This window comes from Lepisosteus platostomus, chromosome 6 (genome assembly GCF_059453375.1).
Source record: "Lepisosteus platostomus isolate fLepPlt1 chromosome 6, fLepPlt1.hap1, whole genome shotgun sequence".
Taxonomy (NCBI): Eukaryota; Metazoa; Chordata; class Actinopteri; order Semionotiformes; family Lepisosteidae; genus Lepisosteus; species Lepisosteus platostomus.
Genome location: NC_142616.1, coordinates 42,678,871 through 42,706,764, shown reverse-complemented (window position 1 = coordinate 42,706,764; position 27,894 = coordinate 42,678,871). Strand labels below are relative to the sequence as shown.

Below are 27,894 nucleotides of genomic sequence, written 5' to 3'. Positions count from 1 at the left end.
ACCAGAGATACAGTACCTGGAAGACAAAGCTGTCCCCAAATTGCGGGTTGCAGCTCTTGCGTTTGGCCTTGGCCTGTACGTGGCGCCGTTCAGCGGGCAGCAGGTGCACCTTGACCAGGGTGGGGAAGACCTGGCACAGTGATGGTAGGTTGGTGGCTCTCAGGAGGGACACCAGCAGCTGCTCCGTCTCTGGCCGATACTCCACGCTGAACCACAGGCCTGTCGCCTTGTCCTGAGGGGTCTCCCAGTCACAGGTCTCAGCTGGGAAGTGGTACAGGTTTGCCCTCAGACTGCCCAATGGTAAGGATCCTTACCACACCGTGTGTGAGAGAGAAATATTATTTTTTATTTTTAATTTACACATTTCTACTCTTGTATATTTTTATTGGCACAGTTTTATTCATGCCTTCATCCATCCCTTACAAGTAAGTCACTCATCTTCGTGAGGGTTTCTGTAAACCTATCCCAGAAAAATAGGGTGACAGGCATGTCTGAAAGCACAAGACTCCTCTCCTATTGGCAGGGACACCGCTCCATCCCAGGGATGACAGAAAAAAACATAAATCTAAGAAACAATCAAACGCCAGCAGGTCTTTGGGAGGTAAGAGGCAACAGAAACATCCAGAAAAATCCCACGTACCATGGATACTCAGATCTCTGTATCTGTCAAGCTAAGCTCCAGACCACAGTGCCACCAAGTGTTATTGATATATTATGTTTTACTAATGTTTGACACGTTTATACTAATTGGGTGTCTTTATCAAGCATTTAGTATTAGAATTCAAGAAAGTGGTCAAAGTCAAAGTATCTCTGACAGATAATATGTATGGCTCAGCACCATGAACAAAAGGTAGGAAGACCAAACACAGTTCATCTGATGCAGGTACTTACAGCACAAAGAAGGCTGATATCTATTCAGTGAGCACAAAAGTGTGGAGGGAAAAATGCATTTCTGTTTTGTGTGGAAGGCTTTATTTTAATAAGGCGAGTCTCTTTACTTTGGGCTTTAGTTTTGACTTTGGTGCAGCACAGATCAAGACTGACCAGAGACAAAGCACAGAGCAAGGATGAAAAGTAGACAGAGACTATGAGGCTGCCAGAGGACACTGTTTGAGACGAAAACCACTAAAGTTCATATTTGATGACTAGATATTTTGGACTCAGGCCCAGACAGGCTCAGACAGCCTCCTGTGTCTGAGTGGAATCCACTGAGAGCCCTCAATTCTCACACCTCTGCTGTCACTGCATTCCTATTTCAAGAACAAAACAATGATATTTTTGAAAAAGTATTTATTCATTCAGAAATATTTATGGGCATAGCTATTTGTTCTGTTCTCTTTGTTTCATATGTTTGTAATATGTATTTTCATCTGCTTATTCTGCGCTTGTTGTATGACAGCTGTATTCATTTTCAATTAATACACAAAACTAAGGCAACACTTAGGTCTCATGGGCTTAAGCAAATATTTTAAACATCAGATGTCAAACAAAACTCGTAGAGGTGTGAACACAAATGTAAACCACAGCACCCAGATTAATTGTGATTGAGAATTGTCCACAGTTGTGACAACATTGCAAACTTCCCTGTAATGACTGACTTCCCTGAAGGTTAACACAATCCTGGCAGCATTGATACAGAAGCCTGATCAGCCTCCGAACAGACTGCTGGAATGTGTTTCATCTATCATACGTCTGAAAAACAGCTGGCTCATTATCCACTAATGAAATTGAATTTTCCAGCCCATAAACTAAAGTTATACCAATATTTTTGGGTATTATTAGTATTTTCATTTGGTTTTTCATTTCTGTCATTTTTAGAGATGTGATGTGATGTATGAAAAGAACCAAGTTTTAGAGCAAGTTGTCTGAGTAGGGACAGGCTCACCAGTGCTATTATCTCGAGGTAACATTGTACCCACATGGCCAAAGTCCTTCATTTGCTGAACTATGTTAATAACTTACTGTACTAATTGAAGTTTCCAGTACCTGTGTTTTTTTGCAAAGCTATTATATTGCTAAATCTTACATTCTGGATAACTAATCCCAGCTGCCCTCAGTTTGGCACACTACTAAGTTCCATTCTGGTTCCTTGTGTTAGTATTTATAGTGCCCCAGGTTTTCAGAAGATGACATTTTTAATAGAGCAGCTTGGTGCTGTCTTGCCAGCATATTCCTCTGGTGTCCAATGTGCCCATGCTGCCCTGTACCACGCTCTGCTTACCCCTGGTATAGAAGGACCTGTGGTGGTGGTGGCAGGGATCGCTAGAGCTGCTTTCCTCCTCTTCTCCCTCCAGGTGGCTCCGGGTGATGAAATGTGGAGGAATCACAAAAGGGATGATCCCGCTGGTGCTGCTGAGATACAGACGGGACGTGGGATTTTACAGTACATTCAAATGTCAGACCAACATTGAGCCAAGGCCTGAATGAATTCTTCCAGCAACACGAGAAAGCATTGCACTGTGTAGCCCCAGTTTGGCTCACCTGCTCGAGAATCCTGTCTAGAAAGCCCTACCTTAGCAAACTGAGGAGTCTTGACATTAGTGATAATATGCAACCCAACACTATGTAGAAGGTTCAATCACACGAGTGTCCGGTGGTACAGTCACATGCATCCTGCAGTGACTGATAGAGACGCTCATTCTGAGGTGTTATTTATGTAATTGGGTTGATGTTGTAACCGGGGCAGCAGGGTGCCACAGTAGTTAGCAATGCTGCCTCACAGCACTGGGGCCCTGGGTTCGCTTCCTGGGGTGCTATCTGTGTGGAGTTTGTATGTTCTCCCTGTGTTCATGTGGATTTCTTCCCAAGTAAGTACTGTAAGACCCAAGATGTGCTTGTAGGTTAAGTGGCTCCTGGGAAAATTGTTCCTGGTGTCACTGTGTGTATGTCTGTGTTTGTCTCTGTGTCCCATCCAGGGTGTATCCTGCCTTGCTCTCTTTACTTACCAGGATAGGCTCTGGCTCCCCACGAGATGGATGATTTGGTAAGGACTGTAGGAAAATTAGACATTTCCTCTGTTTTGGGGTGATGCCAGGAGCAAGAACTCTGGGCCACGCTAAAATTTAGCTGTGTAGGACTGCAGAATAAAGGCAGCATGAGACCCATAATTGCTCACAACTTTGCTCATGTGTGTCATCCTTATCACTTCCATTAGTAGAAGGGTGTAACAGCACTAAACTGGAAAATGATTTGCTACTTCATATTGTGGAGCCTTAAATGAGAAAATGAAGATGATTGAATCTTAATTTTATGATCAAAAGCTTAATTGAGAAACACAAGCTCCATTTTCTTTACTTGCTACATTTTTAGGTCTTATCGGTTACTTTAGTATTTATTCCAAGGGCACAAGGTCTACACCAGTGGGTTTTTAAAAGAACCATTATTTAAATGCGAAATGTAGCTGTAGGCAGCTTGCAAACTTTCCAGCATTCATGGAAAAGTAGGTTCTGTGATTTTATGTGAGTCCATCTGCATTCTTTATTTTTAGTCAGTGGATCATGTGAGAATTATCCTTATCACTGTAAAATCTGTGACACTCAGCATCAGAAAAGTAAAAGAACTTTCACACAAATTCCAGTAAAGCGGCTGAAAGGATTGCTGTTCTCAGGTTGCTTTCAATTGTTGGTGGAAATGACAATTCAAAAGAGGGTCAAACTTTAAACGCGCAGGACAGCAACTAACCATCGACGGACTGGACTGTCAAGTAATTAGAGCTCCCTGAAAGAAGAGCTCGGGGAAAAAACAAATTTCTTACTTCTGATTGGAGGACCATGAGGACAGGGAGGTGGCAGGCTGGTTGGATTGGACACTGGGTGTGGAAGACACCAGCTCTTCATACCGCCCCTGAAGACACTTCCTTTTCCACAGGAAATAGATGGCGATTCCAAGCAGCAATGAGAGCAGGATACCTGCCACCAGCCCAGCAGTCACTACTGACAGAGGGACTGAAAACACAGTAATGCTGACTGGTGAGTACAACCTGGCGCAAGAGCCAAAGGCTCACAACAGAATCCTTTTCATTTTCCTTGTGCAAAGCAGGTACTGTACATCCTTCCTTAGATCCTGAGATTTAACACAAACAGATTGCAGTTTGGAGTGGCTTTCAGGCAGTATCAGTGATTGCTGCTTCAGCAGGATGAACCAAACGGACCGGTTATTCCAGCTATTGTCAAAAGCTATGACAGGGTTAGATATATTTACTCTCTACCCATGCATTCATACCGTAGCCAGGTTTTGGGTGAAAGTACGTGATTGTCACAAGTCTTAAAAAAACTTGACGGAAGTATTGTAAGCAACAGATGGAATAGACAGAAACAGCTGTGCCTTTTAAGACTTTACCATGTCTTCACTGTAATGTATCTAAACGTATTATACACTGCTTTTTTATTAGAAGCTCATTTATTGAGCCATGGACCAACGATAAGCATACGTTCCTTGCCAAAATTAGATACTATTTTTTCACACTTGTTTTCCTACAAGGCAATAGTATGGAACAGTAGGTTGGGAATTTGAGCAGAGGCACTGGTGTTATACCTTTGAGCAAAGTGCGTCTCTGAGACTGCTCCAGTAAAATCCCGCTTTATAAAAGGACAAAAATTGTACAGTAAGTTGTGGTGGAAAAAAAACACTTGAGCTAAATTAATAATTTACTAACTGTAAACTAAAATCAGACCTTAGCATTTTGTGGAAAGCATTTCAGCTGTTCATAACCTAGCAGGGAATATTAAATTGTGCAATCAATGTCTTCCTTGATTGAATGATGCAATGAACCACAGCACTTAAACCACTGCAGATATCTGTAAAATCTCCTGAAAAAGCTTTGTAAAAGCATTGCTGGGTATTTGGCCATTGGTGTGTCCGTGTTCTTTAGAATTTTAAGTCAAATGTCTGCGAGCCAGGTTGAAATTATCTGTAAGTTAATGTCAACAATTAAGCTATTTTGATCAATTTATGGTAACAGTGGTTCGACTTCATACATACTGTACAACAAATTGAAGCTAAGGAAGCAAAGCTTTCTCGTGATAAGTTTGCACACCTGTGTGTGCGTGGGAGCCTGTGTGTGGGCATGCGTCAGGTTTGCTCAGGCGGGCGTGCCAGCGGACGAATGCCTTTGTGAAACCTGTGACCGCTCACCTGCGTTCAGAGTTCCTCTAAGCAGGAATGCACTTTGGAATTAGACCTGCTCAATAAACCCTCAGTCAAACTCATCTCAACCTAACAAAAGCACAGGACAGACTGAAGACGTACAGTAGGAGCCAAAGGAAAAACCCATTCCTTCCCTGGGATACTGAGCCTAATGTTAGGATCCAAAAGGGGCCTTATCTGCTCCAAGAAGCCTTGAGGACATTCTGAGGCCTGGGTTGAGTGAGCTATCAGACAAGCAGCCCAGCAGTTCTTGGAGAAGGTAACCTATTCTACAGCCATGAGCAGGGCAGTGTTTACCAGGGGTGTTTTTTAGAGGGTGGAGGAGAGTAGGATTACAGGTCTTGTGTTCTTGTTTGTGTACGATCAGCGTGCCCCTACCAATGATTACTTGCTAATTTCAAGTGCCGAGCATATGTCACAATGTGTGTGTGCCTATCACACATACATTTTATATATTGGCTTTGCATTTTACATGCATTTTTATATATGTTTCACTTGGCCTCTGTGAGTTTGTGTTATTTATGCATCTGCACTTAGAAGTTTGTGTGTGAATTTGTGTGTTTGTGTGTGAATACTGTATATATCATTCATAAGTACGTCTGTTGAGCTTGTTTGCATGTTGTGTGCTTGGAACTGGCTATTCTCCAAGTACGTGGACACTTTACGATACAATAATCTTAATTGTCTGATTTCTCAGATATTTGTTTGCATTCAAGTCATTTAACACAGACTTACAAAAATTATAAACTGTACAGATAAGCATTACATTAAAAATAAATATAACATTACGTAAAAGACTTCACCCATTACATAGTTATCACATATCTTTCCTACAGGAATGCACACAGAAAGTTAATAATGCAGAGTATGTCTATATAATTGTATCACTGGCAGATATACTGCAGTGTGCACATCAGTGTTTTATAGCTGCATTTAAATGTTTGCAGTGATATTTGGAGCTGGTAAAAAAAATCCATGGCAGGCAGTACAGTCTAACAAAATGCCATAAAACATCTAACTAAAATGAATGTTGTGTTACAGCAGAAAAAGTTAGATTTGAGCTATAAAATGTGTGAGGTATGTCACATATATGATCTTAGATCACAGTCCAACAATCCTACAACTCCCACTGCTAATAAATATGCCAGTTAGTGGAACCAGCAGGTTACATACTGTAGCAGCAGTACCGTTTTAGTTTTTACAGGCCTTTTGTGAAACTGTCAAAAGTCAGAACCTTCAATTGAAGTAAAACGTCCTCTCAGCTGAAGACCTATAATAGCAATAAAGCACAAACAACCTCTAGACAGCACTTGAAGAATATGGAAATTAATATTGTACCAGAGCAACAAGTTTTGAGAGACTTTTTCATGAGAAATGTTTTTTTATTAAACGTTGATCAAGCCTCACCTTCTCTTCAATATACAGTATTAGTTGCAGAGTGTTCACTGTCGCTGACTGTCATTACTACTGAAAGTTTTTCAATGAACCAGTCAGTGATGTTTTTGATTGTGTAAATACAGATTAGATCAGTTTCCCCTGACTAACAATTAGAGGAGACAGAAATGTTGGATCTTTCTCATTGGCTTCTGCGTGCTGGAGGTTCCTCGATATCAGACAGTATAACACATCTGAGTCACTGTTGTGATGAAACTGCTGCTCCATGTCCTGAGAGGGACATAAATACTTTTCTACAGAACACATGCTCTATGGTTAGGCTTAGTCAGCTGGCCCATCTAGAAAGAACATAGTAGTACATATGACATGAAAATAAGATGTACAACATGCAACATCTCAAAATTCTGTGCTGTGCAATCAGTTAAAAGTGTAAGAAAAAAATATAAGGACTGTAATTAAAGCTTGTACTGCAACATAAGTGGAATTTTACCTTTTTAGTGTGTTGTAGTTTTATGAACCTCTGTACAGCATGATCAGGACTGTGGATGTGCAGTCTAATGACACAGATATAGAAATCCTCCAGCACACGTAGTACATAGGATCCTGAAACAGATGCTGCCCTTTTTCACTGCTCTAATTAACACTGGTTATCACATAATCCCCCACACCTGGACTGGGTTTATCTTTGGTTCTGAATGTTCAACAATGTGTAACAACTCTTCTGCTGTAAATATTCAGCGTTTCTCTTTGAGGTTTTTTCCTTTGCTCCTTATGGTCTTGCAGTTTACTCCCTCTTTCTTTTCTTGAGTTTAAAATGGTAAAAGACTTTCATATAGGGGATTCTAACAATTGCAGCAACTGTCAAAGTTACGCACTGGAAAAGCGTCAGTTGCCTGATGTAGATTTACAGGTACATCAACACAGGAAATGTGGGGCTGGTGCAAATCAGGAGAATAAGAAACTTGTACTGAAATCTGAATCTGTACTCTGCAGTAAGAAATGGGCCTCATTCAGCTGGTTTTCCATTTTAATAATTGCAAAGACATTCCTCATTTGACAAAACCTGGCACTTTGCTCAGTTTCCGGAAGCCTGCTAGGTCTTTTCATTCCAAGGAAAGAAGAATGAAGTGGTCTGACCTTATTCTTCTGCGACATCTCAAATATTTTTGGCTCAGGTAGTTGGGCACAGACACTAGCATGTTCCAGGGTTCAACCACTGGCGCTCCTACCCGCCTGATCTGGTTATGCAACATTGTATAATTCATTCATCTAAACTAATCAGTAATTAAACCAAATCATTTAAAGAGGGAATCAGGGTCAGAGTACCCAGAATGTTGTTGACTTTTTTAAACTGTGTTTCAGTAACTGGTGAACACTCACTACATCTACTGTACATTCAAGTAGGATTAATGGTGTCCAGAATATGGTTTATTATTGATTGACATTCCATGCAGCTTTGAATATCGGTATCGTGGATACACGATCCCCGATTTGTCTCTTCTAAACACGCTGGAAAGGCAGTGAAGTCAATGCCAACACACTGCAACATTGCCAGAATTGTCCTGTTTTCTTGAGGGAGTATTCAGTTTGGATGAAGCAGCACGTTTTTAATTTGCTGTAGATGAGACGCTGCATAATGGACTGAAACGTATGGCTCCTGGGAAAACACTTTAACTGCAATCACAAAACAAGTACTTCTCTCAATAGCTATTCCCCTACCTTATATAGTTTTTATAGTATGATTTAGTTTTGCCTGCATTTTAAGTTTTTAATGAGCCTATTTTTTAAATGGGCTACATATATGAACACCTAAATAGCTGAAATAGACTTTATGTAGCCTAAACCACTTTGATTTTGTTTTCCTAAAAGTGATCAATCCAAGGAAAAAAAAGTGAGGAGTGAAGATCCAGAAGTTCCAAAAATGCTGCTCACTTTACTAAACATAAGTGGATGTTGAGTTAGGTTTTGGCTTGTTTGTCATTGTCAATGTTTCATTACGTTTGTAGAGCCAAAGCAAATGATTACCATAAACATCTGGCATCTAGCAAACTACTGTAACTGTGTCAGCTTTCAAAGTTTGTTAAAAGGCAGGTTTATTAAAGGAACAGCAATTCATGCCGATCACACAGACACAAGGGAGGGAGTGTCTGTCTTGTACTTACCAGCCATGAGGAACACCTGGCTGTGACCCACACAGCTCTCCCAGGCTTGTGTGGGGAAATGTGGGCTGTGCTCTCCTATCCTTTCACCTGGACTCAGAAATCAGTGAGTGGTGTGCAGCAACAGGCAAATGAGAATTTACTGCAGCCAGTGTGCCTGGCAGTCACACCCCACCTCTTTGCTGGGTTGAGGAAGTCAGACCTGTGTGGGGCAGTCTGGGTCCCTTAGTATCCTAGAGGGAAAGTCATATGATGGATTAACTGAATTTGTAAATGAATACAAACCTTGACCTCTATTTAATCTTTTATCTAGCTCTATAGATAGCACTATTTTTACTTCTTGACACATACCCTCTTCTAGTTGTGCTTATGATCTCGAGCTTTAGCGTACTTTGGCATAGTTCAAATCTCCTTTCTGTTCTAAGTAAAAGGAATCTCATCTGTCTCTACAATGAACCCCTATTATGTTACAGCTGGAGACACTCTCACCCTTCCACAAATAACAGCTATATTTACTCATCTAGGCTATGAATGACACATAAAAACTGAAGGATTGCTGATGAAAGAGCACTCCTAACACGGTACTATGAAAAGCTCCACACAGTCAGTCCTGCTCTCTCAGTACTAGTCAGAAAAAAGCAACATGCACCTCGCTGGCCTCAGTCTTACCTTTCAAGGCATCCTTATGCATTATGCCAGTTCATCAGTCACATCTCCTCTTGCTTCACGTTCTCAGAGGTGAGTGGTTGCGTCAGCTTTTCTGAGATTTCCAGTGCACAAAGGGATTCTTCACAGGTGCAGTGCTGTGTGTTTATTGTCACTGGTGCTCTTGACTTGGGGCCCCACTACCTATCCCCCCCAGTCCTCCCCACCATGTGACAGTTCCACCTGCTGCTGCTCCAGCTCTGAGCTCCAGCTCGGTAGGTGATAAGATAACTCCAATTAAACACGCTCTCTTCAAGGCTGCCACTGCCGCTCCACACTGCTCCCAGTTGGCCACAGACTTCAGAAGAGAAGCTCTGGAAGGGCATCTTTCATACCTAATATGTTTTTTAGCTGTTGACCTAAAAAATACAAAGAAGAAAGCTCATTTGGCCGACAAATTAGCAGACATTGAAGCATTTTGTGTATTTTGTTCTCCTTCTGTAATGATATTTGTAATTCTGTGTTTAGAGTTTGGCTGCAGTCTACCGTTATGGAGTGGATATTTATTATTTACTTATCATTTGTGTGGCCTTCTCAGAAACCAGTTAAAACAATGACCTTTAGCACGACTTCTGTATGACGTCTAGCCACAACTGGTGCAAGAGAAGGCTTCTACACGATCATCACTCTTCCTTTGTAACTTGTGACAGATGAGCAGATTATACATTTACTACATAGGTAATTGCATATCAAGAGTGAGTAATGACCTGGCTCAATGAGCTGAGAGCAATGAAGTTTGGGACATTATTTACAGTAGGCTCCCATTTCTGCGGTGTAACGTCACTAGAATATGTAAGAGATGAAGAAAAGGGAGTGCAGCTCATTAACATGGGCAGGTGTGAAATAACACTTTACAAATGGATTGTAACTCATCTGTTAATACATGTATTAAGTAACATAGATAAAAAAAGCCAGCTTCATTGTACGGTGAGGGTAAAGGTTTAATAAGAACACCAGGAAGGTCCCTAACAAGAGAGGTCACTACACACCCCATTTAACTCACGTGGTTGCTTGTAGCTAATTGACCCAATGTCCTAATCCAGGCATTGTTGAAAGAAATGATGGTCTTGCCTTAAACAACCTGATCGAGTAATTTGTTCCATACTTACACATCCCTTTGTGAAAGAAGAAAGTGTCTGGAAGTTTCCACTTGCATAATCTGTTTTGTAAACAAAATGGCATTGACTTACAGAACAGGTCAGTTATTATCATTTGTGATCCACCCATCCATTTTCTAACTGCTTTGTCCAATACAGGGTTGTGGTGGGGCTGTGGTCTATCCCCGCACACAATGGGTGTAAGGCAGGATACATCTCGAATGGGATGCCAGTCCATCACAGGGCACACACAGACACAAACGTGCACACATTCGCATCAGACCGATATTGTCACTCTACTCATACATTATTAATACATTCAATTTAGAAATGGTTGGAAATGGCTTTTTGGAATGCATCAGCCCTCAAAAAGGAAAGTTCCAACAGTTCTGCACAGATCGATCTGCAGCCTTCTATGGAAGCTGTACTAGTTCATGTTTAGTACATAGACCTTAAATGGCCGCAGGGGTTCTTATTAACTATTAACCAAATAAACATTAAATGGATTTTTTGCAAATTCCCCTCATTAATTTCTGTATGTGTGCCCGTACAGGCTTTCACAAGGTCAGGAGAAAAGTTTAAAAAAGAGCAACATTTTCTGAGACATTTTTGTTTAATGGTAAGTGCTCTCTAATTCTGCCGAAACTGGAATGAAACAACAACACGGAAATTGGCTACAGAAATGTTTCTCTTTCTGACCTGTGCGTTTCAACTTCCTGTTAGTGCACCTTGATGTGGATTGGTGGAAATGAGGCACTGGGCAGAAGCAGGCTGAGCTCTGAAAAGCAGAAAGAAAACTCAAAACCCAAATATTCTAGACTTAGCCAGCATATTATTCACCATATTCCCTACTTGATTGTCATTTTATGTCAGAACATGAAAAAACAAAAACTGCTCTTGTACAGAAGAACAAATGCTTTAAGAAGAACAGCAACACTTAGAAAACCATTTCAGCTTTCCTTTTGATTACTAGTTTTTTAAAGATTCACTCACAGGTTTCTAAAGCAAAAGAAATATTCTGTTTCCATCTTCCCAATCAATTTCAATTTCATTATTAGTTTTTGATATTGCGCTTTGGTTTTGTGAATGGTTCATTGGTTCACTGGTTCTTCTCCAATGTTTATCTCCATCTTTTGACAGTTTACAAGTGCCACACACAAGATGGCTAGAGAAGATGATTCCCTTAACAATGAACTATAGCAGTCTACTCCTAATTCACCCCAGTGGTCTCAAGTGTTTTTGTTTGGACAATTTTCACTGCCACAGAAGCTACTGAGAGTTCAAAATAAACTCTGCTCAATAACTGTGGTCTGATTCTGTATTACATATTGTAATTACGCTCACAATTTTGATTGAGTTTATTACATTTATTACATTTCAAATCCAACATCCTCAGAACAAAAATCTGATTCATGGGACTAGTCAGTTGAATACTTGTATTTATTTGATATGTGTAGCTATGCAGTAGTTGAATGAATCCATCCCAAAGTCTACTGCTTGGATATCCTCCCAGGGCAGGGATACACAACCTTTACAGAACTTTGAGTAACACTCAACACTTCAATAATAACCCTTCAGTAAGTAAAATGGCTAACTGATATTGAACATGGAATAGTTCAGGTGGGTAGCTGCGTCAGCATGCGTAGGCTGCAAACAGACACCTGAAGAAGGCTCCACGGCCGAAACGTTGTGTTCTCTTTCTTCTTTTTTTCAGCATGGAATAAACCTATTACTTGTTCCTTTGAATATGGAATATATTAACTGGTAATAGACACATACTGTATTATGCATATTTATAAATGTGTAAAACAAATGTTAGTTAAGTGATACATGTGAGCATACACATTAACTGCATTGCAATCAGAGACAATATATCACAGCGATCAGGCAACATAGCTGAATACTTAATATTTGAGCACATCTTCCTCGGAGTTCATATAGAGTATGTGTATATTGTGGCACGCATATTAATACTGTATCTGTATTAACTGCTTTAACAATTAATGTACTACTTAGTAATTTTCTATGAAAAGTTAATGAAATGTTGATAAAGTGTATATCCTTGAACCATATCATGACGTGTTCTCGAGTTCTACTATAACTACCTTTTAAGAATTTAGTTCATAATTAGCATGACCAATACAGAAATTAAAGGGCTTGTTGCAAAGTACCACTGTGGAGCAGATTGGAGGGGCCACAGGTGGAGAACCCCGGGCCTAAGGGATTACATCTCCATAATGAGCTCAGATGAGTCCTGTTACATGTACATCTCTTAAACTTCTCTAAATCGTCTGTAGCAAAATCCTCTCTGTGTTCTAGGAGCCCTGAAAAAAAAATGCCTGAGACTTTGCAGATTAAAAAGGTTTTAGAAAGACCCTGTCTTCAGCTGCCAATGGTTGCCCTAATCCATTTAGAGCCTAAGGCATCCGATTATCGTAATTAAAGGTGGCAAGGTTTTTGGGACTCTGCCCAGCTCCGCCCAAATGTAGAGGGATGTCACAGATCACACTTGAATGTCCCTGGGGTCAAATCCATGTGTCCTAAGCCCAGACATTATTCTGAAGGTTCAATGTCCTGCTCCATCAAGCCGCCTCCTTTTTCAGCAAAATGATCATAAGACGCATGGTACACCCTCATGTAAAATCTGGACAACATCGAAATATTTTTTTCTTTAATAAGAAAGAACACAGATGTTCAGACAATTTTCAGATTGGTGTATGTAATTCATAACTTACATGACATAACATAACATGACATAACAGGGCTTTTACAATGGTCTTTGACAGCTTTGTTTAAGTTCCAGTAGACTCATAAAAACATACAAATTCTCCTATGAACACTGAAATTGTGCTCTTCTTACAGTATATATAGATGTGTATACTTTATGTATAGATATTGTAAACTTGCTCTTCAAATTTGATAATATCTATACATTGTTCTATTGTTTACTAACAAGGCCTCTATATACTGACCTTGCTTTATGGTTTTGAAATGGTGAGAGTTAGCTGCTCACATTTTATCATTTATAGAGACTGTTTGCTCCAAAAACACACCATGTTTCTTAGTGATGTTCCTTGTAAGGCACAGGTTTCACTATTCAAAGGTAGCATTGCCCTGCTGATGAGCCCCAGTAAGTTAAATTAAAGGTCAGTTTAGACAGTTCATCTCTTCGTATGGAGAGCTGAACAATATTTACATTCCCATAATTGAACCTTGCACGGTTACCATGTCTGCATGATTGTGAAAGTGTTAAAAACAGATAAAAAATTAGGTGGATCAAGAGCCTCCCAGGCCAGACAGCTGTGTGATACTGCTGTCTCTCATAGTGCCCAGGTGCCATGCATGTGGGTGGAGTCAAGTGGCACTTTCCCCAGGACTGCTATCAGCCAATGGCAGTGCATCTTTATTCTATTAGCCCTCAGGAAGTTGGCACTCTGTGCTGCGTGTGTGAGCAGTATGCCTGTAGTTCTGTAATGTGTATCTCTGTGCATGTGCAATTAATGGCATGTCCCTCTCTCCTTTTTGGAAGCAATGCAATTGCAATTTTCAACAGAAAGCTATAAAATATAGGACTGTGCATAGTCTTTAATATGTCAACAAAAGAGCACTAAATTCAAGTCTTTTTGTATGTTGGAGTTATTATCTCACAAAGGAACAGTTTCAGTAGCTAAAAATAATTACATCAATTATTAAACGAAGAGAGTTTTAATTAACTTTCACTACATAGCAGTGTGGTATCTGTGTATGGTGCATGGGGGACTCCAAAGATACTGTACTGTATATATCAACACCTCACATCACACCCTGATACACACCAAGGTAACAACACACATGCACAGACAAACACATGAACACTTAAACAGCGGTCTGTGCCGACACACTCTTGCATCTCCACTGGTCATGACAAGCAGATGACATTTTAAAATCTACGTCTTTTTGTGTTTTGTAAAAGCTGTCTTGCCTGTGCCTCTTGGTCTTTTTAATTAAAAATAATGATAAAACAGAGCTTGTGAGAGCACAAGAGAGACAATTTCTCATGCAGGCCCCAACAATAACAGGCCCAGTGTTTTCCAAGCTTTCTGCGTTTTCATTGTTGCTCAACAACAAAATAAAAAAAAAAGTAAAAATTCATCAGGCTCCCATTGAGCATTGCTGTTTCTATAGCAACCAGGAGAGAATGATGGAGAGAGGAAGAGCCAGACAGAGTGTGTGTGTGTGTGTGTGTGTGTGTGTGTGTGTGTGTGTGTGTGTGTGTGTGTGTGTGTGTGTGTGTGTGTGTGGGGGGGAGGATCTGTATTGGAAATGAACCACTGCTTTTATTAATTCATTCATGTATCATTTTTTCTGTAGGCAGTGGGTGAGGACAAAAGCGAGATAATCTGAATCTTATTATTTTTTTCTCTCTCTCTCTCTCCAATTGCATCTCACCTCCTCCCTCCTCTTCACAACCCCCCACCCCCACCCCCCACTCCCTACACACTCATACACCAAACCCCCTACCTCTCTCTCCCTCTCTCCTTTCCTTTCCCTCCCCTTTCCAGCCACCCAGGCCAGGGATTTGAAGATCTGCGACAGAGCCTCTCATTTGTAATCAGATGAAGCAGCAGATAATCCTCTGCCTGGATCCATCTTGCTCACTGCTGGAGTAGGAGGAGGAGACAGGGAGGTAGTATTGGAGGGAGGGAGGGGGGGGTTACCTGTAGCTGCAACGGGAGGAAGTGGCTTTTCTCTCCCTTACATGGTCCTGGATCGATGTGGGCGATCAAGAGGAGCACTGGAATGAGTGAACTCTGACAGAGAGAGAGAGAGCACCAGGTCCTGACCCTGACCATAACTGAAGGTAGGCAAAGTGCTTCTGCCCAGACTGGGTTTCCTTGAGGGCTTGACAGGGAGCAACATGTATTTCCTGCCTGCAAACACAACAGCCTGTTTCTCAGCACTTAACTCGGTGTACATGCAGGTGTGTGGTTTTTGAATCACTGAATGTAGAGCTGTGTATTTTTAGTTTTCCTGGGAAATATTGTATCTTTTCCTCAAGCAGGCCTTGATCGCATGATAAGGGACACCTGGTTTCTAGGTCTTGACTTATATAGATCATTACCGATGCTATTTTGGGGTTTTTCTCTCTCTTCTCTCCTATCCTTGGCTGTTTTGTTCATTTTTATAAAAGTTTGGTGTCACAGATGTGGGTCCCAGCTTGAATCAGTCTGAAATTAAAGACAGTGAATGGAATAAGCTAAAAACCTCAGAGCTTCTACTGTATACATCCCTCTCAAGGCTTTTCTTTATTTTCAGCTTCAAAGCAAAAACTTTGGTATTTAGATTCTTTGATAGAGATTGGAAAGTTTCAGTGTAGAGCTTGTCAAACCACATCATGTTATGTTTGTGCGTTTTGATTTTCAGTTCACGTTTTCGCTCCTCAGTTGGCAAGATTGAAAGATTGAAACATGCTGCTTTTTTTAGCTTTGAGTGTTTTCTGCAGGGTGGGTGTAGGAAAACTAACCTGATTGTTTCCTCTTTCATTCTCTTCAGTTTGTGGGATAATTCACTGTCTCCTTCTGTAGTGTAGAAGAGACATTTCCTTTTATACACAATCTTTTCAGTCAACATCACAGTAAAATCACAGCTTGACAAAAAAAAAACAGCTAAGAATGATGAACTGAAAAATTACTGACTTGCATATTTCAGATTAAAAGTACAATAGATCTTTCAAGGTTATTTATAGCAGTTATGTTTTTTAATGTTACATTCAAAGGTTGGAAAGGATGCTGTGATATTTATGTAGCTACTATTGCAATCTTTAATTAGTGTTATTCAATACAATTTAAAATCAAACATTATTTTTTTATTTTATCAGGCTAAAATAACAATACACACAGAACCAAGCAAATAATAAATCTGACCCTATGAGTAAGTAATAAATTAATGATTATAATACCCATCTTTAAAATATTAGTGATCTGATGTTTCATTTGATATCATTTGGATTTTATCAAGCTTTGTGGATATTCCGCAGATCTTTAGAGAGCATATAATTTACACTTGCCATTGGTCTTCCATCATTGTAGTCACTTCTCTGATTGTTTTAAAAACATGCTCATCTAACTGGTTTCAAAGGATGGAGTCCTCATTTTTGCTGAAGCTTTACTTTACAGAAGTACATCACTTCAGCACAATTAAATGACTATTTGAAATATGTGATCATTTCAGTACTAGTTTGTAGGCTGAAATACATGGAAGAAAAATGTAGGTTTGACTGCGCAGAGTTATTTCTAAGCTTGTGCTGTGAGTAGCAGATAACACTTTGAAGTTTTATCAATAATTACATTTTCACAGCATCTGGAGGAACAGACAGTGTGCATCTCCCATGTCAGCTCATTGTCTGCCACATTCTATCAGAATCTATTTTTATGTAGGAAAGTTCTATTTAGACTGTGTCCTGCTATGGTGTAGCTGTAAGTTTCCCCAAAACTTTGGATATTCTGTTCCAAGTAACATGCATACTTGTTATTTCTCCACTTGTATATATTTTAAAAACTCTTGGCATTTATCACACATTATTACAGGAGCTCCCTTCTCTTCTCTTCTGCCATAGTATTGTATAATCACTGTGTAAACTGGGCAATCTTTAACTTTTAATGACCTATCCCTTCAAAATGATAAAACAACCAGTATTCTCTGTTATACTGCCTGTTCATGATCACACAATATATGAAAAACATTTAGAATTATACAGATTCTTCTTTAGAGGTGCAAGTTGAATTTTTGAGACACAGTCTTGGAAATAGTGTTCGATCCATCTGTCTTCCAACTGCATCATCCCATTCAGGGGCGTGGGGGAGCCGGAGCCTATCCTGACAAGCAACAGGCACAAGGCAGGGTACAGCCTGGACAGAACACCAGTCCTCCGCAGGGCAGACACAGACACAATCACAGATATGGCCAATACTCCCAGAAGCCAAAATTACATATCGACAGGGTTTTGGACTGTGGGAGGAAACCAGAGCACCCAGTGGAAACCCACGGATACACTGGTAGAACATTCAAACTCCACACACATAATGCCCCAGGTCTGGAACTGAGTCCAGGGCTCCAGTGCAGCAAGGCAGCAATGGTAACCACTGTTCCATGGTGCCATCTTTTGTATAAACTTTGTTTTTATATAATTAGCAACTTAGGAGGTGACCAACTTCGGCTACCATTGCAGTGCCAGTACCAGCAGCCACATAACACTGCAGATCATGTGGAGAATAAAATAGCTTCACCACTGGAATTAACAGAGAACTGCACAGACAGCGTAAACACGTTGTGCAAGCAGGCAGTGCAATTTAGCCAGGACATCTGGGTTAACACTTCTCCTCTCAGGAACAGGGACATCTTTAATGGCTAAGTCATCAAGACCTGGGTGTAACATCACAGTTAAAGGATGACCCCTCCTACTATATTGGGGCATTTTTAGTTTTAGAAATTTTGGTTTCACCTACTGGTTCACCAAGACCACTAACAGCAATAACCTGGTTGTCCTTAACAATCTCCCCACAAGGACTGGCCAGGCCTAGCCTTGCTTGGCTTCTGACATGTGACAAGATAGGTCTACAAGGAAGTAATGCTGATATCTTCAGATAGTATGATATTATCCCCATCTCCAACTTACCCTTTATCTCTAAAATTCTAGAACGTGCTGTCACACTTCAGTTACATAACCACCTCATGACAAACAACTTTTTCGAACCCCTCCAATCTGGCTTCCGTCAACTTCACAGCACAGAAACTGCCCTGGTCAAAGTCACCAACGATCTCCTAATAGCTTTGGATTCTGGTTCTCTTTCCATACTCATCCTTCTTGATCTCAGTGCTGCCTTTGACACTGTTGACCATAACATCTTACTTTCTCGTCTCGAGACTGCATTCGGAGTTTCTGACACTGCCCTCAAATGGTTTAAATCTTATCTCACTGATCGCTGTCACTTTGTCTCTCTCAATGGGTACAGGTCTAAAATTGGTCTTGTCAAGTCTGGTGTCCCCCAGGGCTCAATACTGGGCCCCTTGCTCTTCAGCATTTACATGTTCCCACTTGGTCAGCTTTTAAGATCACATAGCCTCAGCTTTCATTTTTACGCTGACGATACTCAAATATACATCCATACCAAACCTGATGTGGCTGTCTCTATTCTATCTAATTGCATCTCTGACATAAAAATTTGGATGACTCAAAACTTTCTTAACTGCGACAAGACTGAAGTCATGCTTATTGGTACCCCCCATCAACTTCGTAAAGCCAGTCCTGTAACCCTATCTGTAGATGGCTCTGTACTTGAGCTTCAATCAAAATTGAAAAATCTTGGGGTTATATTCGATTCTGTCTTGACATTTGACCCACATGTGCAGCATACTGTCAAAACATCTTTTTTTCACCTTAGAAATATCGCAAGACTACGCCCTATGCTATCATTAACTGTGGCTGAAAAGCTGATCAACATATTTGTGTTCTCTCGAATTGACTACTGCAATGCTCTGCTCCCTGGGGTATCTAAATCTACTCTGAACAAACTGCAGTATGTCCAAAACTCAGCAGCCAGAATCCTGACCAGGTCTAGTGCAAGTGTTCACATTACTCCTATCCTGGTGTCCTTGCACTGGCTTCTGTTCAAATTCCGCGTAGACTTTAAAATCCTCATGCTCACCTATAAAGCTCTACATGGCTTGGCACCTCAATACCTGTCTGAACTATTATCGCCCTAGTCCCCACCTCGCAACGTCAGCTCTTCAAATTCTGTCCTCCTTACTGTCCCCCAAGCCCGTGTACATTGTATGGGTGACAGGGCCTTCTCCAAGCTCTGGAACTCTTTGCCCAAGGATATCAGAGAGTCACCTTCTCTAAACTCCTTCAAATCCAGACTCAAAACCTTCTTCAGAAAAGCCTTTACTTAACTGGTTCCATTCTTCACCCCTCTGCTCTTCTTAGTACCACCTTCCACGGTCTCCTCTATTGTTATTGTTGTATTGTTGAAATTGTAATTGTGTCTTATCTTGTGTATTCTTCTTATTTATTGTTGTATTCTTCTTATTTATTGTTATTGTCATCCTTTAAAGAGCTTTGAGAAGCCACCTTCAAAGGCACTATATAAAATAAAGTTTATTATTATTATTATTATTATTATTATTATTATTATTATTATTATTATTATTATGCTGATGCTACCGTTACAGTGCAGAATTGGTTTGTGGTCTTGCATGCATGAATTTAAACCCTTCGTGTAGCCTGGGCTGGGGGAGGTCTCCTTAAGTTCACGTGGCTGGCTCCGTGTTGCGTTACGACGGAGACCCAGGTTCACGCCCCAGGTGTTGCTGGACGAAACGGGCAGGGTGGAGCGGCGGGGGGTACGAGCCCACGTGGAACCACGACGGTCACAATTCCTCTAGTAAAAACCACGGTCACAATTCCTCTAGTAAAAACCATGCAAAGCTCTAGGCAGCAGTACAACCCACAGGGCACGTGGCAGGGGGATGTTGAAGTATTGCCCCTAGAGGTCCAGAGCTTGTTCAGCTCAAGGACAGGAATGAAGGAGCTTCTGGGAATAATGCCACAAATGAGGCATTTGTCCACTCTGGGTACTAGCAGGCGGGCGACGTGACTGAGAGCTGGCTTTGAAGGGGGCGATTCACACTGGCCTGGCAGCCCTGCTGTCATGGGCTCGTCAGCGCTGCCAGGACTGCAACAGCAGCAGTGGGGGAGCAGGGAGTTACTCAAAAGCTGATTAAAGTGTCAGAGAACAGGCAAGGACAGAGCCATTGATACAGTGTAGGGAGAAATGACATGAATGAGGAATGGCGTGAGGACACAGAATGCTCGGGGGCTTCATACACAGTTTAGCCCACAGCAAATGTCACACTGTCCAGCTAACAGGGATCATATACAGATTATGATCATGATTTTGTAACACAGAGGACAGAAGACCAAACCACCCAAAACAGGGTCCTTAAAGGCTACACGCCTGCTGGCTTTTGTACCAGCCAAGCTCTCGGTTACACAATCAAACCCTTAATTAACTTAATAGGATTAATTTGACCTGTGGACAGTTTTCAGCATGTAAATAGGTTGAAGGTTGCCTCTTAACTCTTGTGCTTCATATGTAAAATAAAATGGCAAAAAGTTCTACGTACTGTAGAGCTAGTAAAAAGTGCAAATATTTCAATAAAGCAGATTGTCAGTTGAAATAGGTAATTAAGCACTGCTAAAAAAGCAGCAGGTGTTTTGGCTGCCCGAACCAAGATTGGACCCCCCTAAACCAAAACAGACATACAGAAATTACAGTGTTTAACTTATCACAATGCCCCCCAGAGGTTCATCTCAATCTTCAGGGCAATTTTGTCTTCGGATATACTTTAAAAAAAAATAAACTACTTTTTAAGCTTGCAGACTCAGACATACAGTACAACAAAAGAGAGAATGCAGTGAAAGGAGTGCTAAACATTTAACAGTGATCATGAAAAGAAGGTTTAAAATAATCCCAAGAAAAGGAAGAAGGAACCATAGTTCCAAGGTTTCCACTATGATGTTCCATAGTTACAGCTGAATCCAGATTAGGCTGCTAGGGAAAAAAAAGACTACCACTAAAAAAAACAGCAAAAAAGGATTTACTTAAAAAGGCTTGGATCTGAAAGCATCTTAAAATCACAGCTGCCACTAATATCCTCCCCAAAAAACACAAGGCAAAAATACCTCAGTCCATAGAAGGCATGAATATTAAAGCAAAGAAAAAAGCTCACTTATCTTGAAAACTCCCTCCTGCTCTGAAGACCCAGCACTCAACCCCAGTCAGATGCTGCAGAAGAACTGGACCCCTTGAGCAAAGTGGAATTGTGCCGTTCGTCTGAGACTGAAAGTCATCAGCAACTGCTAGACACTTTTCTCAGAAAACCAAACAACTCTGGTAAATCAAGCAAGAGATTGTTTTATTGCAATAAAGAAAGGAGCACAGACGGAAAAAAACTAATCATTCATAAGGACAGCAACAGGCTTTTATTCTTGAAGATGAGCAAAAGTTTCATACAAAAACATACATTTATGATTTGTCAGTAGCAGTTTCTTACCATATGAGGTGTAAACAAAGTCAGAAAGTTAGGCGGTTATGTCGGTCTTGGGGAATGAAAGAAAACCCTAACCAGCTACGACCCTATTCCTTTCATATTGCTAAATCACATGAGTTACATCTCCACTCTGGACCTTGAAGAAACCTCACTCGGCCAGGAGTGCACAAAACAGTAAAACAGTTCTAGGATCACAGGATCCTTCACAACTAAACCGCAAGTTAGATTTTTACTGAATATTCATCATTACTTAATTGTATGATCATGATACTACTTGATTTACTGTGATTCAGGAACTAAACTGCATCTTCACATTACTTTCAGTTGCTAGTATTTAAAATTTGCATTTTATTATCAACAGAACAGCAACCCATTTGCAATGACTCTTCAGTGCCATGCAGTGCTTATTGAACAGCTGTGTTTGGTCTAATCAGTTACAGAACCTGTGAACAGTTTACCACAAAGGGTGAGATTATATAAAGAGACATGAAAGAAATATTAAATTACAAAAAACAAGTATTGGTGGTGATGCTGATTATATATATAGTACTAAACTTGTTTTCAATAGTTATATTATTGTCAGGATGTATCGGGATTTAATTATCAGTTTGGGATTGTGTGGTAGTTATTGTTTTCAGCCTCAGAGTAGTTTCTGTAATTCTGTTCTGTTTTTTCGTGAGCTTGTTGGCCTGGGTACGTTTCTCTGAATAAACCTGTCCAGCAAGAGTGAGAAAAGAACCCTGCTTTGGGACTAAATGCACAAGAACATGATATGAGCTTTTCTTCTGTTCTTGTCTCTCACTTTGTTCTGAGCTTATTCCTTTCATCTTACTGTAGAACCACATCTACATCACACCCAATGATATCTATCTATCTGTCTTTCTGCTTGAGCGTAGACCTAACAGGTCCCAGGGTAAGAGTCTTTTCAACACCTAGGTCAATTTAGAAATTAAGAATGACTTAGTCTATCAGAAGGTTCAAAGATCTGTAAGGGTTTGATGCTGAAAAACCAGCTCTATACCATATCTTTGCTTCTGAACCCCTCAGTTAAATACAGTCACCCCATATTAGTTTTTCTTCTACAAAGGTCAAGTCCTCACGCACTCGAGTAAGGGCAGTTCCAAAACTCCCATTCGATCTTTCTGGTCTTTCAAAAACTGAAAGCAAATTTATAAATATGCCCCAAATAGAAAATTGAAATAAATTCCTTAAGAAGTCAGCTTCAGAAAACTCCAGAAGAGACAGCACTCCCACAGGAACAGGGAAGGAAAATGTTTGCCCTACCTTTTCTTGGAAGTAACTTGGCACAAAATAATGAAGGAAACTATTTTTGAGATGCAGATTGTGCATTGTGACATCCAACTGATGTTTCATACCTTTTACTACAGTACAAATGAACACAAATCCACTTGGCTTGCTTGTAACATTAATTAAACAATTAAGAGCATTTTGTCTATATTTGTGAATTAGACTATTAGACTAAATTACAGGAAGCAGACATCAAATAATCTGGAAGAATGAGTGAAGAACATAGAAAGCAGGTATTGTCTTTGGGGAATGTTTTTTGTATATCACATACCTTTGGATGTTTCATGTATTCAGTTAGCAAGCAAAACCCTTCAAATTCCAGAATACTTACTCAGGAGAGCACAGCACCGTTTTTCCTGCATAACAACTTCCAGTGCAGTGCCCTTCAGCAAGTACTGATGGGTCAACATTGAACCATCAGTACAGCATTGACCCATCAGTTTATTTGTCATATGCTTAAGTGCAATACAACGACATAAAGGAAACACCAAACTTAAACATGGGACAGTAGCAACAACAACAAAGTTATATAACGCTCAATTTAAGTAAAAGTCAGCACAAGCAATGTAGAAAAAAGGTATGAGTGTGAGACAGAGCTAGAGGTAGAATTCAATAATAATCTGACAGCTTGCAAGAAGAAGTTGTCTCGGAATCTGGGGATACAGTATTTGTCTTTATGCTCCTATAGTGCTTCCCAGAGGGCAGGGGAGAGAAAAGGAACTTAGTAAAACTGTGTGCAGGATGAAATGGGTACTAAACCATTTAAACTTTTCTAATATCCATGTTCCTCTCCATTGCGTGCCTGGCTGGCATCGATTGCCTAGCTGTTATAATAAACTAAGGATGTGCACATGTTTTACACTAAATATACTGCTGTAGCAGTTTAAAATAGACCTGTATGTTCTGATTGAATCAAAAACCTGGAGTGGTAAAGAGAAAACTGGAACACATTGGTGCATCAGGTTGTGGGTTTGGTGAAGGGAGATGTCCTCAGGTCACATCATGTCTTAATAACAGATAATAATAATAATAATAATAATAATAATAATAATAATAATAATAATAATAATAATAATAATTGCTTACACTTATATAGCGCTTTTCTGGACACTCCACTCAAAGCGCTTTACAGGTAATGGGGACTCCCCTCCACCACCACCAATGTGCAGCACCCACCTGGATGATGCGACGGCAGCCATAGTGCGCCAGAAAGCTCACCACACATCAGCTATCAGTGGGGAGGAGAGCAGAGTAATGTAGCCAATTCATAGATGGGGATTATTAGGAGGCCATGATTGGTAAGGGCCAATGGGAAATTTGGCCAGGACGCCGGGGTTACACCCCTACTCTTTTCGAGAAACGCCCTGGGATTTTTAATGACCACAGAGAGTCAGGACCTCGGTTTTACATCTCATCCGAAGGACAGCGCCTGTTTAATTATGCAAAATTATGTTTCTGCTTTTCCTCTTTCTAAGAAGTAATGATTATTTATTAACATTAAACAATGTGCTCTGTTGCACTCCCTGCTGTGAAATTAAATTAGCTTACAACATGCTAATTCAGGGCAGCTCCAGAGAGCATCCCAAGCTCGCCAACATTTTTCTGAGGATCCTGTGGATCAGCAGCCAAAACCTTCTCAAGATGAGCTGTGCATAACACACTTGACATCTTCCTACACTTTTCTTCTGCCAAAGACCACTAACAAGCAACATAGACAAAGAAGCATTTAACATAAGGACATTTATCTTGGTAATGAGAGGAAGCCACTTGGCCCATCTGTCTCATTGTGCTGCTGGTAACAAGGTGAGCTGAAGATCTCATCCAGCTTAAAGAAAGAAACTTCAACATCATGGTGGAGTGGTCTGCTCCACACACTCACAACCCTCTGTATAAAATAAGCATGAATCATTTTTCAATATACCATTTAGTTTTCTCTTATGTCCCTTCTTCATATTTCACTGTTGCTTCTGAAGACATCCACTGAGTAGACTTTCTCAGAGCCTTTGAAGATTTTAAATGCTTCGATAAGGTCCCCTTGAAATCTTTTCTGGTCAAGACGAAAAGGTTCAGTAATTGCCAAGTTTCAATTTTATTTTTAGTGGCACAGCTGATTTTTCTGAACATTAAATATACAAAATATTACTCATGCTCAATTTCCTCACTCATGTGGATCCTTACCGCACATGTCTCCAGTGAGTTTCCCTCTTCCATTTTTTAATTCAGTAAATTTCTCTTCTGAAGGCCCAATGTCAATATGTCAATACAGTGTTTTATGTCATAAAAAAATGTTAAAAAACGTTTAAAATGTTTTGTCTGAAACTTTCTCTGCAGGCCTCCCTCATGGATTCAAGCAAGCGACGCTTATCGGACCACTGTCCCTCTGACTGCCTGTCAGGTTCAGGCTGCACATGGGATGCCCTGGGACCCCCCTTCTTCCCACTCTCCAAAAGCTCATCGGAAGTTGCTCAGACTCCCCTGTGCCAGGAGGAGTTGGCTAGGAACAAGCTGGACCTCCGGAAGAGCCTGAGTACTGCTGTGTGCCACCTGCAAATGCCCGAAGCCAACTACCACGGGACATCTCGGGGCAACTGGGAAAGAGGCACACAGACAGCAGGAGAGAGGGTGCCAGGAAATATTTTTGCTGCAGCCCATCCACAAAGTGTCATGGAAACACACAACTCCCAGTCAACACCAAGAGAAACAGAGACCATTGGAGCAACTGTGAACTATCACCACTGTTTGGACAAAGAGCCATACAGAGCTCCTACAGTGACAGTACAGGAGAACCACACTACCGCCCCACACAGGGACCTCTGCACAGAAAGGCTGGGGGTAATCAAACAAGCAGTCCAGAGGAGCCATTCAGACAGCCTGCATGTGCTCAAGGAGAGCCACTGTCCCGGGCAGCTGATGGCTTGCAGTGAGACCAGCTTTGCATGTGCCGGGCTGGGCTTGTGCAGCACAGAAAGCCCAGGCTGCCCATCGCTCGTGTGCAAACAAGCCATGCAGCTGCGACAGAACAACACACTGACTACCTGTCACAGGAGCAGCAGCAACAGCTCTGCTCAGCAGAGCGTGAGGATATGTGTGCCCAGCCCCTCACACACCAGCAGGGACAGCAAATCAAGACATGCAGCTTGTGGGGATGTTTGTTTTGGCCACTCAGTAACTCCTGGGGGATCGGAGGACACCTTTGCTGCTTTCTGCCACTCTCTTCCTATCCCCACCCCAGCCCAGCTGCTCCCGCGGCTCGTGAGCTCAGTTAGCGAGTGCAGCAGACAGCGGCACCCTGCCCATCCCGCCAACCTCAGCTTCCCCAGGCTGGTCTCCTCTGTCAGTGAGACAGGGCTGGATGCCAAACGCATGGTACACTGCTGTAGTCTTGACTGTCAGAACCAGGAGATAGCCTTCACTAGCGGCGGACAAGTACAGCAAGAAGCATGCAGGAAGACCAGAGAGATGGGAACAATGACCTTACCCAGTGAGCTGAGAGACGTAGGGGTGCAGACGGGCCCTCCAGAGTCGCCTCCCCCACATGTGTTCCCCGAGGTTAGCCTACAGGAGGAGAAGGCTGCAGCTTCTGGGCAGAAGTCCCCAGTGAAGGAAGTGGTGTGGGATGCAGAAGGGATGACATGGGATGTGTATGGGGCTTCAGTGGACCCAGAAGTGCTGGGATTGGCTATCCAGAAACATCTAGAGCTGCAGATCAAGGAAACGGCTAGCCGTGCTTCAAGACTTTCCCGCACAGACACCAACAGCACCCAGAAAAGTAGCCAGAGGAGGAAGAGGGGAAGTGTAATGGGCTCTCTAAAAAGCCCAGCGTGCTGTGCCCGCTCCACGAGTTCTGTGGACTGACGTGGACAAATCAGACCCACTGAGTGGCAAGGTAATCCCACCATTTTACAAATCCAATTCCATGCCATACAACACATATTTTAGCTGTGCAAACGGTGTTGTGCTCTCCCCTGGTCCATACATTACAGGTTTGAGCCTAGGCTATCTCGTACCGCTGTCTGACAGTGATCTGGATTAATTTAGCTGAGGCACCCAACTCACACAAGGTACCACCAGAGTCAGGTCAGGTTTGGGAACAACAGTGATTCACCAGGTGCCTAAGAACCAAGACAGTGTTTACTTTCCTGTAAGGCACTGTGGAGATTGTAGGATGCCAGATAATGAAAGACTCCATCAGGTAGGCAAGTGCCTATGAGATTTGTAGCCATAAAGCCAAGTTGATGGACAGTTACTGGCTCTATAATTGGTATATATAAAAGGGAAAACAACTAGAGAAAATGGAGAAAAGATTAGTTCCTTTCGTAACTTTTCCATTGTTGTGCTATTTAGGTGGACCCTCTGCTTGTGACCCAAATGGGTGGTCTACAGTGATCTGGGCTGCAGTGCCTCTGAGGGGGCACCCAGGACAGCACCCATCCTGCCAATCCTGAGGGAGGACAGAATCAGGATGATCTTCAGCTCTGGCTGCAGGTCAAACTATATCCCCACTCGTGACACAGCAGGCACCCACTCTGGAACTCCACATGGCAGTTTTTAATCATAACTGTTACCGATCACTTATTACTGTGTGTTATTAGTCACTTCCAGTAGCTGATAAAATGGCAGTCTGCTTCTTAATTCAAGTCATTGATTTTGAGTTCAATTAGAAATCTTTATACTGCTTCACGACTGCAGAGGATCTGCTTGCCAGTCAAATCATACTTTGATTAGGGAAGCTTGTATAATAGTCCAGACGGGGCCAGGGAAAAGCCCAAACAAGGGATCTCAACATTAGGTTTTTCTCTTGAGTTTATCCTTGACATAGAATCATTTTAAATGCTATGCTATTGAAGTAAAATCATTAAAAAAAGAAACACCCTAGGTGTGCTCCTAGCAGGTTGCTCCCCAGGATTTTAAAGGAAGCTGGTGCCACTTTATTTCGTGGGTGATAGAGGGCCAGGAATGAGTCAGAAACGACTGTAGGTCCCCCCCCCCCCCCC

General features: G+C 41.5%; 2 protein-coding genes across 4 annotated transcripts in view; one reads left to right on the top strand and one right to left on the bottom strand.

Moving 5' to 3' along the window:
- Positions 1–9,921, bottom strand: part of syt15 (synaptotagmin XV) — a 15,138-nt gene extending 5,217 nt beyond the window's left edge. Inside the window, exons 1-5 of the mRNA XM_088635923.1 lie at positions 9,369–9,921; positions 8,703–8,932; positions 3,755–3,944; positions 2,222–2,352; positions 17–309 (exon numbers count right to left, since the gene is read on the bottom strand). Of these exons, the coding sequence (XP_088492049.1) occupies positions 17–309; positions 2,222–2,352; positions 3,755–3,944; positions 8,703–8,709 (621 nt within the window). The 5' untranslated portion in view covers positions 8,710–8,932; positions 9,369–9,921. The remainder of the gene's footprint in view (positions 1–16; positions 310–2,221; positions 2,353–3,754; positions 3,945–8,702; positions 8,933–9,368) is intronic.
- LOC148661739 (uncharacterized) lies at positions 3,843–27,894 on the top strand. 3 transcript variants are annotated; one of them, XM_088635921.1, is made up of 4 exons: positions 3,843–3,968; positions 15,043–15,341; positions 25,232–26,786; positions 27,245–27,894. In XM_088635921.1, exon 3 carries the CDS (start codon positions 25,241–25,243, stop codon positions 26,753–26,755), a length of 1,515 nt encoding a protein of 504 aa, XP_088492047.1. In that variant the 5' UTR covers positions 3,843–3,968; positions 15,043–15,341; positions 25,232–25,240; the 3' UTR covers positions 26,756–26,786; positions 27,245–27,894. The 3 variants fall into 3 exon arrangements, with proteins under 3 accessions (XP_088492047.1, XP_088492048.1, XP_088492045.1); XM_088635919.1 differs by lacking the exon at positions 3,843–3,968 and adding an exon at positions 4,828–5,404; XM_088635922.1 differs by lacking the exon at positions 15,043–15,341 and having other exon boundaries at positions 3,872–3,968.